Here is a 13,766-nt window from a genome sequence, read left to right as displayed (position 1 = left end):
GACAACGTGGGAGAATTCAATTTCTTTAAGGGAAAAAAAATATTTTACATTTTAAGAGTCAAAAAATAGCCTCAAATGCAGCCCATGTGTAACAATACAATAGAGGACAAATTAAAAATTATATGGATTGAATTCAGTTTATTCCTAATGAGCTTTAATGGAGCTCTTCATGAATTAGCAAACATTTTATCCTCCATTGTACAGTTACATTAAAGTAATACATCAAGAACCTAGATTTTTCATTTTCTAGTACTTTAAAACATAAATTTTCACATTTCAAAGAGTGGTGATTTTCTCAAAGTTAAAACATTATGTTTAGCAGTCATACTATGAAAGTAAAATATAAGTAAACATATACAAGTAATATGAGTATAAATAGAGGTAACATTATATAAACATGATATTTAATATTTAATGTAATAGACAATATATATTAAAATATATAAAGCTATATAATATATATAAAATATAAAATCAATTATTTCTAATCTTGATATACAGTTTGTCAATGTATTCCACTGTTAACTGGCTACCGTTTTTACTTCTCTCTCAAAGAACTTTAATAATTAAGATTACTTTTAATAATTTTAATAACATGATGTATATGCAGTTATTATAATTAATTTATGAGCCAGAGTACAGAAAAATATAATTTACACAGCAGTCCTTATTGTGACGATCTCTTTGGGATACAAGAATGCTTTAAGAGGGCTATACTTTTCCTCAAACTAAACATGAGATTAGTTTAAGAAATGCTTTAATTAATATTATAGAAACACAACCACAGAAACATTTAAAATGGAATATTTCTTCTTATAAACATCACAGCTTGCAAATAAGATACTATTAAGAGTTAACCAAAAAAGAGATTTTAATAACTATAATACAATATAAAAAGAACTATTATTTAAATCATATGTGGAAAAAATCTGAACTGGTAATGGTATGTCTATCAGCCACAAATAGGAATACCTTAACAACAAGCAAACTGTTAAGTTAAAAATATCACTCAAGCCAATTTATAAGTTTAAAGATTATACTCAGGAGGGGAAAATAGATAAAAAAACAATGCTTACTGTGTTAATAGTTTCCAATTCATTAAAATAGGAAAGTTTTTGTTGAATGTTTTCAGCCAGATCAACAAGTTCCGACTTGCAGTTTTTTAAAAGAGAAAAATCAATTACTACAAGAATATAAGAATCAACACTCCAGTCTCAAAATTACATTGAAGAGGTTTATATCAGTCATACAGGTTTATATTAGATATATATAGTCTCACAATAATGCCCAAAGATTTCTGCAATAATGGGCTAAAATAAGCAATGATTCTTACAGTAAATTATATAAGACCTTTTTACAAAATAACAAAGCATTGCCTTTTAAAAATCATACAAAATACACAGAGAAATCTGAGATAAATATAGGAACTTAAATATTCTATTTTTAAGTCATAAGTTTAAGTGTGATCTAGATCTGTCCATCATTCCATAAACACCACCATTACTACACTCTTGCTTGAAGTGTCAACAGGGAATTCCCGGGTGGTCCAGTGGTTAGGACTCAGTGCTTTCACTGCCAAGGCTGGGGTTCAATCCCTGGTCAGGGAACATCTTGCAAGCCACGCAGCGTGGCCAAAAATAAAGTGTCAATAATGAAAAGCAGAGAGGGCAAACAAATATATCCTCTTCACTCTGAAACTGTACTGAGACCTAACAGCTCAAAACATACGAGAGCTTGCCAGGGCCCCTGCTCCCACAAGCTTAAAAGCAGGCTGTCAAAGTAACCATTTGTATGCTTACAAATGCAAATCTCTTACAGAGCAGTGTTCAAAATTAAGGAAATCAGAATTAAATTATATTCATCTATTTAAAAATATTAAATACAGTCACTGACATTCTCTCTTCTTCCAAATTACCTGCTCTTTCAGGAGCTGTTCACAGGCTTCATGTAGGGTTCCTGTCTTATTGGACACAAAAAGATACTGTTTCTGCAATGATTCCAGATGCTGAAGAGCACTGTTTACATCATTCAATATAGCATCACACTGCTCCTGAAACCCAGACAAGTAATCCCTCATCTGTCTAGAAAACAGAACCAAAAGGGGATTGGCAATAATATTTTCCCCCAATAAGCATAGACAATAAACAACAAAATCTTGTTTTTCCCCCAAATTCTTGCCTTTCAGAAGGAAAGTCTGACCTAGTCACAAACATTTACTAATTCAGAAATGTAGCAAAAACTATGTCACAAACTGTTTCAATGCTTAAGGAGGAAAATGACTGAAACTATGAGCAACAAAAGGCATCAGCCTTGCAGCCATAAACTGGCTTTTCACATGCAGGTCAATAAATCATGGGCTCAGCTCTCAAAGACTGGGACACCAAAGTCATCAAGCAGGTCCATCCCTCAGGTCAAGTCTGCCTTTGAGGGACTAAGTCACGGGAAGAATTCTGGACTTGGAAGACGTGAGTCCAAGTCCCAGCTCTGCCCAAGTCTCCATAACATTACGCAAGGATTCAATATTTCCAGGCCCGAGTTCAGTTATTTGTAAAATGGGGATAATGCTGCTATGAAGACTAAATGGAATCATACATAAAAGAGCCTAATACAGTGCCTAGCAACAGTCGTCACTTAATGTTAAATGAATGCTAATGTTCAACTCAGAGCCGGCAAATCAGCTAGAGATCATAAGTCACTTCCTCCATGCCGCCAATACACATAAACAACACAGCACCCGCGCAGCCCAGCGGCCACCCCAGTCTCCTGGGTCTCTCCCTCTAAAGAAAAGACAGCAGGGTTCCTGACAACTCCCACTCCATTTCAAGTTATCTAAAAATCAGTGTCTCCCTCCTAACCTGCTAACTGACTTTTCTTTTAATCATGCAACTCCCGCTACCAGTTGTAATGACTTACATCTTCTCTACCTACCCTTAAAGAACGTGTGACGGTTCAAGTTTTCTTTGTACCTTAATTTTATCTAAAGACACAGATTACGAAACACTTCAGATGATCTAAAAATCAGGATAGCCAACAAATGAGAGCCACATACCTATATTTAGTTCCTTCGTCCTGATCCATCTGAGTTTGTAGCTTTGCAAACCATGAGAAAAACTGGAAAAATAGAGTATTACGTTGTCAATAAAACTACAACAAACTAAAGAGTGGCTACATGCTAAACAGCAAGTCAGAACGGCAGACACTAAGTCGTATTGTTTGGGGCTCAGACATTAAAAGTTTTAAGCCAGGTGATGATAATTTATTGCATGGTCAGTGTGTATATGCTAGGGAAAACAAAGTATCTTAAAAACACTGGCCACGTTCAGAGTCAAATAATAAAGAGTATTAACAAGACAATATGTGTTAACAGGAATAAATATTTCTTCCCAAGAGGTTATTGCCTACCTGCTAATTTGCCTAAAATGAGTAGGTAACATAAGGCTTTGGTTAAATATTAATATTGTTATCTAATAATAATTGTGAGAATATAAGCTCAGAAATAATATAAAGCAGTGGTTTAAAAACATAGGTTTTGCATCAACTAAACCTGGATTTGAATTCTAGGCCCACCATCAAGTTGTATACTTAAAATGAGTACATTTTCATTATATGTAAATTATAACTCAATATATTAGATTTTTTTAATTTAAAGAGAGATATGCAAGTGCAAATTTAATCCAGATTTTTTTCTCAAATACTCCAAATAAATTCACAGACAAGGTGCAAGATGATCTTCTATAGTTCTCAGGTGGGATCTGAAGTCAAAGGTATGCTTTATTCTCCTAAGATATTACACTTGCCAAGTACCTTGGCTTTCGTTCACTGAACCCTGATGATAAGAGATGGAGGTGACTTTCAGATCCAAGTTGGCCCAACTCAAGAGCGAGAGCTTTTCACCACTCTGCAGCACTGCCTTTCCCGACTAAGTGTGTGTGCACCTCAGCACGTTCGCTCCACGTTTCACCTGGTAACTGCCTCAGCTTTGGTTTTTTTTTTTTAAACTGAAGTTATAGTTGATTTAAATTTATAGTTGGGAACAAGTAAAAACAAGCAAAAAAACAACAGATTACGTATGTTAAATTACTGAAAAATAACCATAAGCTTCCGTCTAAAGAGAATACTGAGGTTTTTAAGAAAGAAATTACCTAGCAACAAGTGGGGGCAGGTCTGTGTATGTCCATGTGAGCACACATGCATGCTGGGGTGGGAGGGCACACATTAATACAGACACACACTGGGAGGAGGTCAAAAAGGCATAAAATATCAAAACCTTAATAAATATAATAAAACTCTATCAACTTGGAATATCGTATTTTTATCTGTACTGCAAATACAAATGGGCAACAGGTTCACTTAAGACACTTAAGAAATAGCCATCACTAACACAAAAATCACAAAATCAAGACTGTTCTAGAAAGAGATACTGCTTTGGGAAAGATCCCTGGTGTTTTCCTTACTTGCTGTATATAATACATCCTTCTCCCACACACACACGCACAAAAATTCTAGAAAGATTTTAACTACAATTTTAAAAGATCAAAAGTTTTAATTAGGGCCTTTATTAGCCCTCTCTTGAAACTTTTAAAACACTAAATATTCTTAGAAGAAAAAGCTGCCATTCACCTGCTGTGCAGTTTCGATTCTTTCTTCTTCCATTTCTAAGGACGTGAATCCCTTTAAGAGAATGTCTTCTGTAGATTCGGGCACCACTGAAGTCTGTGCAATGGGCAGTGACTGGGAGGGTAAACTGCATAAATCTTCAATAGGGAGCTTGAAAAAAGAGAGCCACAAAGAGATTCAAATAAATTGAAAATTCTCTGAACTTAACTCAAGACTGGTAGTCCATCTCAGTATGTCTGAAAGAGAAGAAATGTTTTCCATTAAATCATCTAAGGTTAGTAAGTGCCATATAATACTAACACTTATAGTTAGGCTCTCTCTATGGTGACACAGCCATAAAGAATCTGCCTCCCAACACAGGAAACACAAAAGATGTGTGTTCAGTCTCTGGGTTGGGAAGATCCTCTGCAGGAAGAAATGGCAACCCACTCCAGAATTCTTGCCTGGAAAATTCCACGGACAGAGGACCCTGGCAGGCTACAGTCCTTGGGGTCGCCAAGAGCCAGACACGACTGAGCAACTGAGCACACACACACACATATTAAACGCTAGTCTCAAAATGTCAACAGGATACCAATATCCCACTAGTAAAGTTTTAGGCTTACCTTTTGAAAACTGGTGGTGAATCTGTACTAATTTGCACACATTCTCCTACTGGAGCCTCTGGTGAACTAGCACCAAAGGCAAAGCCTGTGTGCTAACGAAAGCAGCAGGCCCTCTCAGGCATCAGCACGGAAGACTAACCTCCTTAACCCAACCAGCAGAAGACAAAGCACACCCAGAAATCAAGGGCCACAGCTGCACCTCCTGCCACTACCTCCACACAGCTGACAGGCTTCACCCACATCTTCCGGCTGACCGATTCTGAAATTACAACTGAAGAGAAAGAATTTCAGAGTGTCCCATCAGAGTCCTGAGCGCCTTACTTTGATGCCATCAGACCCAGAATACTGTCTAGTTCTCCATTACTAAAGATAGTCCCGGTGTTCATTTACTTAGAGTCACACAGGCAGGCTGTTTTTAGACCTAAAAGGGCCGGGGGGAGAAGGGGGCGGAGTGTGATTGCTGGGGAAGGTAAAAAAGCCCCAACTGTTTCTTTTCAAGCCCAGTTTTCAGCCCTTAGGGCATGACACCTGAAGTCTAGCAATAAAAGACCTTAATCCAAGGTTTTAGGAAATTGCTTCCTATTTCTCTAGATACAGAAATTTCATCTGAAGGCAGTATTTTCTTTTCAAAGCTAAAATAAAATAAGGGAAATACAAAATGCACCATCATTAATTTAGAAATACGACCCTTTAAATGTAAGGGATTTTGTACCCGGGTTCACGTGGAGCTGTCCTCTCAGCCATGGTAAATAAAGCACTTTATAGCACAGCCTGCCTTGAACCCTGCTCCTGCTCCTTATTTTTCCAGCCATGCAGCTTTTGGGAGCCTAGGTCCCCCCCAGGGATCGAACACACATCCTCAGCTGTGAAAGCACAAAGTCCTAATAACTGGACCACCAGGGAATTCCCTGCTCCTGCTCACTTATGAGATGTGTTACAGTGGGCAAGTTACTTAATATCTAAGTATTTCTAAGTTAATGACGGACTTCCACAGACCACCAGGTGGCACAGTGGTCAAGAAATCCACCTGCTAATGCAGAACTGGACATGGAACAACAGACTGGTTCCAAATAGGAAAAGGAGTATGTCACGGTTGTATATTGTCACCCTGCTTATTTAACTTACATGCAGAGTACATCATGAGAAACACGGCTGGAGGAAGCACAAGCTGGAATCAAGATTGTCAGAATTATCAATAACCTCAGATATGCAGATGACACCACCCTTATGGCAGAAAGAGAAGAACTAAAGAGCCTCTTGATGAAAATCAGAGGAAAGTGAAAAAGTTGGCTTAAAGCTCAACATTCAGAAAACTAAGATCATGGCATTCAGTCCCATCACTTCATGGCAGATAGATGGGGAAACAGTGTCAGACTTTATTTTTCTGGACTCCAAAATCACTGCAGATGGTGACCATAGCCATGAAATTAAAGATGCTTACTCCTTGGAAGGAAAGTTATGGCCAACCTAGACAGCATATTAAAAAGCAGAGACATTACTTTGCCAACAAAGGTCCGTCTAGTCAAGGTTATGGTTTTTTCAGTGGTCATGTACAGATGTGAGAGTTGGACTATAAAGAAAGCTGACCACCGAAGAATTGATGCTTTTGAACTGTGGTGTTGGAGAAGACTCTTGAGTCTGTTGGACCGCAAGGAGAGCCAACCAGTCCATCCCAAAGGAGATCAGTCCTGGGTGTTCATTGGAAGGACTGATGCTGAAGCTGAAACTCCAATACTTTGGCCACCTGATGTGAAGAGCTGACTCATTGGAAAAGACCCTGATGCTGGGAAAGACTGAGGGCAGGAGAATGGGATGACAGAGGATGAGATGGTTGGATGGCATCACCGACTCAATGGACATGGGTTTAGGTGGACTCTGGGAGTTGGTGATGGACAGGGACGCCTGGTGTGCTGCGGTTCATGGGGTTGCAAAGAGTTGGACACGACTGAGCAACTAAACTGAACTGAACTGAATGAAGGAGGTGTAGGAGACACACATTCGATTCCTGGGTCGGAAAGATCCCCTAGAGAACGAAATGGCAACCTACTCCAGCATTCTTGCCTGGCAAATTCCATGGACAAATTCCTGGTGGCTACAGTCCTTGCCAAGAGTCAGACACAACTGAGCATTTTTCATTCATTCAATATAGAAATTAAATTATCTGTATGGGACCACTGCAAAAACAAGAAAACACAAGTGTGAGAAAGCAGACTTCTTGGATCCCTGGGAAGCTGCACAGAGAAAAAAAAAAAGTTCAGGAAGGAGACTGATCCTCAATCTCCCCACAAGCCAGGAGGGTCTTGGATGTATGTGAATATGTATTAAGGGCATCACCTGTTCATATAAACTCATGCTGAATGGCGACACAATCTCTGCATATAAAAGGACTAAGAACTAAGTTTCTGGAATCTGGTGAGACTCTACCTTGAGTTTAAAGTGTGGCCAGCAGCTGTCTGCTGCCATGAGCGGTTCTGAGGACAGAGGGAGCTAAGAGCGCCTGTTCACGCTCTGTGCAGCCGCTCCAGTCACCACAACTGCTGCCTCCCTGGAGTGGCTGCACAGAGTGTGAGCCGGCAGTCCACGCATGGGGCACGAGGCCCGCCAGACAGCGAACCAAGCGATCGGAGCTGCTGCTATTATCACATTATTATTATCAACACCGCTACTGATGAGCACAAACAGAGTAAACAAACATTAATTTGTATTGAAGTACAGTTGATTTACAATGCTATGTTAGTTTCTGATGTACAGCAAAGTGGTTCAGCTATATACAAACACAAATTTTTCTTCAGATTCTTTCCTGCTACAGGCTATTACAAGGTACTGAATACAGTTCTCTGTGCTATACAGAGAACCTTGTTGTTCATCTATTTTATATACACTAGTAAACACCTGTTAATCCCAAACTCCTTAGTTAGCCCCCCACTTCTGCCTTTGGTGACCAGTTTGTTTTCTACGTTTGTGAATTTGTTTGTTTTGTAAGTAAGTATCGGTATCATTTTTTAGACTCCACATGCCACGTCTGTTTTTGTCTGACTCACCTGACTTAGTATGATAATCTCTAGTTCATCCATGTCGCTGCAAATGGCATTAGTTCATTCTTTTTTGTGGCTACATACTAGTCCATTGTATATATGCCACATCTCTTTAGTTCATTCATCTGCTGATGGACATTTAAGTTGCTCCTGTGTCTTGGCTATTAAGTAGTGGTGCTATGAATACTGGAGTGCATGTATCTTTTCAAATTAAGAGTTTTCTGCTGATGTATACCCAGGAGTGGGATTGCTGGATCATATGGTAGTTCTATTTTTAGTCTTTTAAGAAACCCCCATACTGTCGTCCACAGTGGTTGCACCAATTTGCATTCCCGTCAACAGTGCAAAAGGGTTCCCTTTACGGAGTAAGTACGTTTATGTATCAGAATTGAACTGCTTCTTGGAAACAGAATAGTCTGTAAATGACCTTTATCAGTTATTTATGAACAGATCATGACAACATTCAAACACATAATTTTCTCAGCAGTTTATACGTTATCTAAGAAGCTCAGACTGGTAAAGCGTCTGCCTGCAATGCAGGAGACCTGGGTTTGATCCCTGGGTTGGGAAGATCCCCTGGAGAAGGAAATGGCAATCCACTCCAGTATTCTTGCCTGGAGAATTCCATGGACAGAGGAGCCTGGCGGCTATAGTCCATGGGGTTGCAAAGAGTCAGACACGACTGAGCAACGAACACACACACAAGAAGGTAAAGGGAGGGAGATGTGGATCAGGCACAGATTTGGAAAAAAAAAAAAAAAAAAGCAGAAAGCAAGAAAGCACATGGAGGCTAGGCTGAAATAAAAAGACTAGACAGAGTGCAGCTGCACTCTAGTAAGAAAAACACAATCTACGAACTATATTCCACCAGAGAGCTGAGGTCCCAGTGTCATCAAGCAGCTAAAAATCTAGAAAAAGAAGGGCACCTCCAGGCACACCAACAGCTGAGGGTTGAGGGGGGACGTTAAGAAAACACAAAATTCAAAATGATAGGAAACATCTTCTTCCCATGGACCTGTTCCCCAGCCACCCAGTTCCCTCCCCAGGAGCTACTAATGTTAACTAGTTTCTCATGAAGCTTTCCTAAGACAGTTTATGCATATACAAAGGAAGTTTTAAAACCTTTTTTTTTTTTTTAAGTTTTACTTTTTTTAAAAAAAAAGTTTTATCTTTTTTTTAAAACCCAAATAGCAGTATAATATATACATCTTTGCCTTTTTCATTTGATATGCAGCATTTTCAACAGAGTGTAAGAAAAAGATGGAATTTATTTTCTTACTTCAAATTCACAACTCTTTTCATTAAATTATAACAAGGGCATTATTTTACAAGTCCAGCAGTTTAGAATGATTACCTGAAAATCAAGTTGCCCTCTTCCCTTCTCTGCCCTTTCAATTCTTCTCCGAGGTACATAACGCTTATAATTTGAGAAATATTTCTAAGGAATTTGAGGGTAAAATGGAGAACTTTTAAAAGCAGAAGGAACCAAAGAGATTATCTGTAATTTGTATCAACTTTCTTTTATAAAAATTATTCATATTTTTATTCCAGATCACCAGAAGAGTTAAAAAGTTCACTGTTTTCAGTATTTTTGTTGGTTATTCCATAACTCGAAAACACAGATTAACAGAACTGTGTTTGAATTCATCAATTTAAGGTCTTATCTACTGACTCCCATGGTGTAAAGTGAACGTAATACCCTTAATATTTCCTTCTATACTTACTCTCAAATTCTGTTACCTATATACCATCCCTTTTATAGACTGTCACAATTTGTACTGTCAGGTAATTAAGTCTTAGATGCAGATTTACTGAAACCACTTTTTCTGGGTGTGCCACGCCCTAACACTGTCGTGTCAAAAGGACCCGGGGGCGTCATACACGTGTGCTCTGGCTGCCACTGTGAACAAGAATGCATCCTCTAATATACTTTAGAAAATAAAATCATATGAAAACTCTATCTACTTGAGAAGGTACTACACAGTTACTCCAAATATAATCTGTAATCTGGACGTTGTGAGTAAATGAGATAATCCGAATCATGAAGGAGCATTCTACTCGATCACTTCATGCACAAATGACTACTTTCCAACCACAAGAACTTTTAAATATCAGAAGCAGAAGGCGGCTTCCTGTCCTGTTGCCTCGTTCTAATACAAAACCATTTTCTCTCAAACCAAACAAGCTAGAAGCCGCATTGCAACCACTTCTAAGAAGTTTTTAGAATCACAAAACAAGTTGCTTTCCAAGAGGTTATGAGGGACTTCGCTGGTGGTCCCTTGGCTAAGACTCCTGACTCCCAACGGAGGGAACCAGGGGTCAACCCCTGGTCAAGGAGTTAGATCCCACGTGCCACAGCTAAGACCTGGTGCAGCCAAAGAAACAATGAACAAATGTGTTTTTAGAAAAGTTCTCAAAAGATGTCCTCGTTAGGTACAGCTGTCTTCTCTCCTCAAAGCACCTGGAACAGAAGGGGAAATCAAGAAGGGTGTGCTGGCGTCACCCACTCTCCTGTTCTGGCTGCTCTTTCACTCCTGGAGAGCAGACGACTGGACACCTCTGGTCCGCGTGCACCGTCCCAGTGTCCGGATGGAGAAGACATCCACCACCAGAGAGGAACGAGCCCGGAGGAGAGCTACTGTATGTGAACGGGGACACTGACATATCAAATACTAATTACAAATTATCAAGCCTTGCCTGACCAGCTGAGCGGGGCCAGGAAAAAATAAGCAAATATGCCTTTCTCTCCAAACTTTTCTTGCACAGTTTTGGGTTAGAGAAAATCACTTTTGTAATCAATGTAATGAATTTATTCCCTAAATGAAACCTGACATTATCAACTCTGCTTGGAGCAAATCATTGAAGAGGTACAGATGGAGACTCAGAACCTTCCTCAAGGCACCTAACTCCTTCTTTTCTAACCTCTGGTCTGAGTGACACCTACATCAGCTCAAGATCATAAGATCCTAGCCTGTTCTTTTAAGGTACAAATCATTTGGGGAGAAAAGCACATATATAATACAATACTGACAGGTAGTTTGCTATATGCACATACATGATTTAATTCTCACATACCCTGAGAGGCACATATCATCCCCATTTTATAAAGAAGAAAACAGTTTCAGAGAAGTATCAATCTAAGGTCACAAAACCTTTAGGAAAACACCTCTAACAGTCAATTACAGGTAACTTATAGGGTAAATCATCTCGGCATTTTATCCAGAATGACTAAACTCGGCAGAAAGAAAAAGGCTCTCATGACTAAAAAATATGCTCTAGCTACAAGAAACCAGTCTACCTAACACTCTACCACAAATTTTCTTATTTAACACCAACTTAAAAAGTGTAACTCCTTTCCAAGAAAAGACTAGTTCACTTTCATAGAAAAGAAAGTTATTAACAGCTTTATGATATTTATTGAAAGTTAGCTGGTCTCTTCGGAGAAGGCAATGGCAACCCACTCCAGTACTCTTGCCTGGAAAATCCTATGGATGGAGGAGCCTGGTAGGCTATAGTCCATGAGGTCGCTAAGAGTCGGACACGACTGAAGCGACTTAGCAGCAGCAGCTGGTCTTTTACTAGTCAACTAACTTGCTCAGTTCCTGCTGTTCAGGAAACAATTTATATTCTGAAAATTGGAAAATGCTACAGAAAATCCTTTACAGATACCCTGGTTGGACAAAATAAAAACTGAGGCATTCTTTCTCACTGCCAATGTTAAAAGAGTGACAATAGGGTTAACAAATTCAATTTCAGTAGTCCCTGGTGGTTCAGTGGTAAACAATATACCTGGTTCAATCCCTGGGTCAGGAAGATCCCCTGGAGGAGGAGATGGCAGCCCACTCCAGTGTTCTTGCCTGGAGAATCCCATGGACAGAGGAGCCTGGCGGGCTACAGTCACGGGGTCCCCAAGAGTCAGATGAGACTGAGCACACACATGCACATCCAAGTCTCCCGTCCGACACATGAAGGGAAAAGAGGGCTGCTGAAAGCAGACGAGCAATGAGAAATCCCCCTCACAGGTTTCAGGATGGGTAAATGACAGGGTGGGTATCTGATTCTCACAGGAAGCCAACACTGAGACTGCACACAGCAGAAGACCCTCACTGAACCTTTGATCTTGTCAGACTCTACCTACCCAGGACTTTACATTGCCCTTTCCTCTAGCTAGATTACTTTTCTTGTCTTTACAACGCTGGCTTCTTGTTTTCCAACATGAGTTCTCTACTTAGTTTCAGATAAGATGGAAGGTATCTTATCTGAAAGGGCATACATACCTCTTTCCTTGGTGTCATACCATCCTGTTTTATTTCCTCTATATCCTGGACCACCCCTTGAACTTACCTTCTTCGCTCTTTTTTCACATATTCATAATCACCATAATTCTGTAAGCTCTATGAGGCAGGGATCTTGTCTTTCTTATCTTTCAGTCCTCAATTCCTGGCCCTCAGTTAGGCACATAATATATGTTAAATGACTGCCTACTAACAGTAGGCATTATATTGCAAGAATATCACATAACAGGATGAAAATGAAGAGATTCCATTTACTTCTCTCCAACCCCTCTCCCTCATGCTTAATGGGAATAACAGTTTGTGACCCAAGACAACAGAAACAAGTTGGGTCACTTTTCTTATGGAACACAGTTTGCCAAAGGTACTGGGATGTCCAAGCATACTGCTTTGGTAACAGGCCAGATCCAATTATAAACAGACTGAAATATTTACAGAGCAAACTTCTATTCCCCGAGCATAATAGGCTTTGATGGCAACGCCAAAGCAAATTTCTACCTGCTTCTTTATTTATTTCAAATCCACTTTCAGCACAGACTTATACAGGTGGACAGAAAAACCCAAGAAAGAACACCTGTATTTTACTGCAAAGCATGAGACAGTTTAAGTGAGAATTTTCAAACCAAAGTTCTTACCCTCTAAAAGCTTAAATCGCTAAACTCCACCTGCCTTTGGACACCAACGTGTGAAAACAAGGCTTCCAACATCAAAAGTAACTATGGGTGCAAATAAAATGACCTTCTGAACCTGGCCCCCAAAGCCAGAAAAAGTTTGTCAAACGTCTGACAACTCATGAAAGGTACTTCTTGTTATTATAATTAATTGAACTGAATCACACAGAAAGTAAAATGCATAGCACCCCAAACTGGTAGTTAGAAACGTGGACACTAAAACCGAAAACCAGCATTATCTAATAATGTACTGACCTAGCTTCCAAAGAAAAACATTTTTATTGCTCTGCTGTAAGTCAAATATAAACACGACCTGCACTTGATTCGAGAGCTCAACAGATCAACGTGCGATGAATGAAAACTGTCACCCCGGACTAACTCTGGTCTTCCCCAGGTGCCCCTAGGGAAAAAGGAAGCCGGGTTATTCATTAAGGTGGCAAACAAACACCAACAGGAAGCTGTCCTGAAAGCGAAGCACTTCGGGTTCGCCGCGCTCTCCTTCCGGGAGAGGGTGGGCGGCAGGACTCGGGCTCGGTGACCCCAGGG

At 39.7% G+C, this 13,766-nt stretch overlaps 1 protein-coding gene across 1 annotated transcript in view; it reads right to left on the bottom strand.

The window, feature by feature from the left end:
* COG3 (component of oligomeric golgi complex 3) overlaps nt 1-13,766 on the bottom strand; it is a 61,725-nt gene that overhangs the window by 46,992 nt on the left and 967 nt on the right. Inside the window, exons 2-6 of the mRNA XM_010854627.1 lie at nt 4,621-4,767; nt 3,050-3,111; nt 1,916-2,081; nt 1,077-1,151; nt 1-23 (exon numbers count right to left, since the gene is read on the bottom strand). Coding sequence (XP_010852929.1) covers nt 1-23; nt 1,077-1,151; nt 1,916-2,081; nt 3,050-3,111; nt 4,621-4,767 — 473 coding nt within the window. The remainder of the gene's footprint in view (nt 24-1,076; nt 1,152-1,915; nt 2,082-3,049; nt 3,112-4,620; nt 4,768-13,766) is intronic.

Source organism: Bison bison, unplaced genomic scaffold (genome assembly GCF_000754665.1).
Source record: "Bison bison bison isolate TAMUID 2011002044 unplaced genomic scaffold, Bison_UMD1.0 scf7180017864345, whole genome shotgun sequence".
NCBI classification, from domain to species: domain Eukaryota; kingdom Metazoa; phylum Chordata; class Mammalia; order Artiodactyla; family Bovidae; genus Bison; species Bison bison.
This window is presented reverse-complemented; position numbering and strand designations above follow the sequence as displayed.